This window comes from Triticum aestivum, chromosome 7B (genome assembly GCF_018294505.1).
Source record: "Triticum aestivum cultivar Chinese Spring chromosome 7B, IWGSC CS RefSeq v2.1, whole genome shotgun sequence".
In the NCBI taxonomy this organism is placed as follows: Eukaryota; Viridiplantae; Streptophyta; class Magnoliopsida; order Poales; family Poaceae; genus Triticum; species Triticum aestivum.
The window spans coordinates 94676642-94681309 of record NC_057813.1 but is presented as its reverse complement, the minus strand read 5'-3'; the positions used below and the strand labels follow the sequence as shown (position 1 = coordinate 94681309).

At 56.3% G+C, this 4668-nt stretch overlaps 1 protein-coding gene across 1 annotated transcript; it reads left to right on the top strand.

Moving 5' to 3' along the window:
* The first annotated feature begins 2639 nt into the window (after positions 1-2639).
* On the top strand, positions 2640-4435 carry LOC123162771 (E3 ubiquitin-protein ligase ATL31). The gene has a single exon (XM_044580538.1). It carries the CDS (start codon positions 2755-2757, stop codon positions 3997-3999), a length of 1245 nt encoding a protein of 414 aa, XP_044436473.1. The 5' UTR covers positions 2640-2754; the 3' UTR covers positions 4000-4435.
* The last annotated feature ends 233 nt before the right edge of the window (positions 4436-4668 follow it).

Below are 4668 nucleotides of genomic sequence, written 5' to 3'. Positions count from 1 at the left end.
CACCTTTTGACCAAGTCAAATGGGCCGGCCTTTTCACAAGAATGGGTCTTTGTTGGGCCGTGCCACGTGTCGACGTATCATAGGCGCCTTCTGTCCAATGAGTGGATGACAACTGTCTCAACGATGAGCCGACACGTGTTTCCTCCAGCCAATGATGATTTTACACGTGGAAAATCCCCATTGGTCGGGGCTGTTAATGGGTTATCGGATCCAAAACCCGACCCGACAGCTTAACGGCGTTCCCTTACGGTGGATGCCACGTGTCGGTCACCCTTGATGAAAGCACTTCTGTGACGCGCGATTTATCGTCATGGAAGTGGACACTTCCGTGATGATAATTTTGGTAATGTCATGGAACACTTCTACGACAGCACAGGTATGACTATCTTCATTCTGTCATAAAATCGTCATGGATGTACATGCATGACAGAAAACGCGACCTACTATGACAAACACGTATCATCACGAAAGTGTATTTTTTTTGTAGCATAAGGTGTTTTGACTGAAACAGAGCGTGCCGCACGGAAGCCTTTCTAGCCGCCGCCTCCTCCTCCTCCACAAAAAAGCTAGGGTTTCTACCTCCCGTCGGTGCCGCCGTAGGTCCACCTCCTCTCTGGTGGCCCTGGGGCCATGGGGCGCGGTGGATCTCGGCAAGGGCCGGCAGGAGGGCTTCGTTTTTAGTCGTTTCTTTCAGATTTGCTAGGGTTTGTATCCTGCTCAAGAAAACGAGACGGTGGCGGCTCATTGAAGATGGAATAAAGGTCTCCCCACCTAGCCCCCGTTCCGACGGTGCGTCTAGAACCGTTGGTGGGCGTGTGGAGGTGTGTCTCTGGCGGATCTATCTTTGGTGGATTTGCTCGAATCTCATCGTTGTTCGTCTACATTGGTGTGTCTTTGGATTGGATCCTTCTGATCTACATTATTCTTCATCTGCGGCGGTTCCTGTTCTGGTGCGCTGGTCCTACGGGGTCTTAGCACGATGACTTTCCGACTGTCTACTACAACCATATGCTCGGCTTCAGTGATGGAGGGGCGATGACGGCGGCGCGCTTTCGGCTCGCTTCAATGCCTGTAGTTGCCGCTAGATGTAATTTCTATTATTTTTTGTATTCGTTGTACTGTCATGATTGAAGATGAATAGATCAGAAATTTTCTCGGAAAATGGGTGTTTTGACTGAATAGAAGCAGATCACGAGCCTTTGTCCTTGCTCCTCTCTAGTGCCAGTCCGGTGTATGATATTTTTGCCATCTAGATTTCTATAGATAATTATGTTCATATTCATCGTGTGTTTTTCTTTGTAATTGCTCTATCTTTTTGCGATTGCTTTGTAATCGCTTGTGTTTTTTCTTCTCAATACTTCTCGGTGCCCTTCACAATATGTCTATGTGTTCCTTAGGTTCCTAGAAATACCAGTTAAAAACGTGCCTATCAAATCTACAGATCGTGCTACATATGCCTTTGTGTTATACTGTGTTTTGTTGAATGGTCCTAATGCACATGCTAATCAAGGCATTAATCAAGGACGTGTACGTATTATACCCACTACAAACGCAAAATACCGCCAAAAGAGCTGGATACCTACCTCGCACCGTAAAAGAAGGCCCCAGAAGGCGCGCCACAGACCACGTAACACATGTTAAGCAATCCAAACTATTCAAAAAGAAGACACGCCGCCCCTAGTTGTAAGAGAAAGTGGCACACCCAGCACACATGTTTTTTTTTTCAACCGTATTCACAGGGACAGGTGTGGAACGAGACAACTGTCGTGATTCGAGCTCAACGGTACCACACCATGTGTCCGGGTCCAAGCGTGGATTTTTCTTTGTTTTCGGGGGGAAAGGACTGAACTGGTCCAAGTGTGGAGTTTTGACTTTGAGTAGCATTTTTTCTGTCTCTGATGAAGAACAAAAAGCATTTCCGTCGGAGGCGGCCGGGTGAGCGGTGAGCTGAGCCGCGGACTGGCCCGTATGGCAGACGGCCAGACCAGGTCCCATTGGCAAGCTAGTCTGCTGGTCTCGCTGCGGTCTCGGCACGCTGCAAATGGTTCGTATGCAACGACAGAGGATCTGATCAGTGAGGTGAATCGCCGTAGATTTGATCTGAATCTCATAGTCGCACGTCGAGACTGGAACCTGGTGTGTTCGATAGCAGCCACAGCCACGTCGCTTGCTTTGCCAGTTTTGCACCACCGGCCGTACGTACTACTCCCGGAGTCAAGTATGCGCCCCTCGGCGATCTATCTGGTGCCGTGCGTGTGTGTTCTGTCCAGCGCCACAGACGCAAACTCCAAAGTCCAACCCATGCACCGGCACGCACGACGACACCTGGATGGTCGCGGGGCGTGGCAAGAAACCACCGTCCCGGCGCCCCAAACCCAACAAATCCCTACGCCGGCACGCGGGCCCCCACCAGACGCCGCCACAACGAGACCCAGGGCCAGTTTTTTTGGCAATTCTCCGAGAATTGACCCCCTCCCCAGCTTCTCCCAGAATTGGCACTCTATATTTTCTTACAATTCCTAGCTAATTAGATCTTAACTAGATAGAAATTGTAAAAAAAGATGAAGTGGCAATTCTGGAAGAAGCTGGGCAGGGGGTCAATTCTCGGAGAATTGCCCAAAAGAACTGGCCCCCGGTCCGGTTGCAAAGTATAGTAAACTAGCCACGCACGCCTCGCTCTATAGCTTTGCTTCCCTCGCCAAGTTCGTTTTTATACGCCAGCGCGCTCCCGCGGCACCGAGAGACGCGCCGACGATGCCGACGCCGACGCCGAAGCCTCGCCGCCATGCGCTGCTGCTCGCGGCGCTCGTCCTCGCGGCCGGCGCGGTCGCGCAGGCGGACGACGAGGACGCGTGGGACAAGAAGGGCGACGGCGGGAGAGGGGTCGTGTACGGCGCGAGGAAGCCGCCCAGCTTCAGCGCGCCCATGGTGGTGCTCCTCGTCGCGCTCATCGCCACCTTCTTCTTCATCGGCTTCTTCTCCATCTACATCCGCCAGTGCGGCCGCGGCAACTCCCCCACCATCCCGGCCGCCGCGTTCCTCGTGCTGTCGCGCCAGCAGGAGCAGCAGCAGCAGCAGCAGGCTCGGCCGCGCGGGCTCGACCCGGAGGTGGTCGCCTCGTTCCCCGCCATGACCTACGCCGAGGCGAGGGCGCTCCGGGACAAGGACGCAGGAGGCAAGGGCGACGACGACACGACCGTGCTCGAGTGCGCCGTCTGCCTCAGCGAGTTTGAGGACGGGGACCAGCTCCGCCTCCTCCCCAAGTGCAGCCACGCGTTCCACCCGGACTGCATCGGGGAGTGGCTCGCCGGCCACGTCACCTGCCCCGTCTGCCGCTGCAGCCTCGCCCCCGAGGAGCCGGCCCCGGCCGCGGCCGAAGCGGACGGCGCTGGCGGGGAGGAGCAGCGGGCGCCGGAGGTGGCCATCGACATGAACCGCGATGGCGATGGCGAGGCGCAGGAGGAGAGGATGAGAGAGGCGGCGGAGCTGGAGCGGATCGGGAGCCTGCGCCGCGCCGTGCGGTCGCGGTCGGGGCGGCCGTTCTCGCGCGCGCACTCGACGGGCCACTCCCTCTCTGCGCGGTTCGACGGCGACCTGGAGCGGTTCACGCTGCGCCTCCCGGAGCACGTGCGCAGGGACATGGTAGCCGCGGGCGAGGAGAGCCTGCGCCGCACGGTGGCGCGGGACGCCGGCGCACGGAGCGCGCGGATCGGCCGGTCCGACCGCTGGCCGTCGTTCATCGCCAGGACATTCTCCTCTAGGGTGCCGTTCTGGGCGGCCTCGAGGAGGGCGCCGGACGCGGAGGCGGTGGGAGCGCCCGCCCCTACGACTCCGACGGCGCCGCCGCTGCCAAGAACCGTTCGTGAGAAGACGTCGGACGGGTCCGTGGGCTCGGCCAACAACAAGGGGAGCGTGCGGTTCGACTGCCTCGGCGGCAGGGTCGACGGCGACAGCGAGGAGGAGCCGGAGGAGGAGAAGGCGATCGTCCGGCGAGTCTGAAAGCGGCGGGATTCGATCATCGGTCTCGGTGCGCCGTCCACTCTCGGACGGTCGCATCGGAGCACCACCAAACGTCAACGCGCGGCACATACCGCATTAATTAGCGGGTCGATCAGGAATCAAATGCGCGACGAGGATTGAAAATGAGATGCCGCGGACTCGTCACTGTCGACGTACGTACGTAGAGTACCCGCCATGGCGCCATGTGATCTTCGAGGAAGAAGCGGCTCATGCGCATGCGCGCGCACGGAGCACGCAGCGTCGAAGAATATGGATTTGTTTCTGTTGAAATCTGTTGCCGACTTTGCTTTCGGTCTCCTGTAGATTGCTTATTTTTTTTTGTGAGATTGGTGGCGTACATACCGTTGAAAGATTGAGTTTTTCATTGCCGTTGAATGAATAAACAGGGGCCGGGGTCGGTGTGTATACGTTGGTATTCAAAGATCCCAGTGTGGCGGGCTTTCAGATTAGATCAGACTAGTTTATGTGCATACCTGATGCGTTCTTTCCTCCATTGGGGGCTTGTGTCCTCGAGTCATTTTAATAATTTTTATTAAGGCAGCATGTATGACCGCGCGCTTCCATGTTTTCTGCCACTGTCTCAGTTCACAAGCCATCCTCACCGTTTTTGTGAAGAACCTAGAATCCTAGCCGCGATCTCTTTCTCTC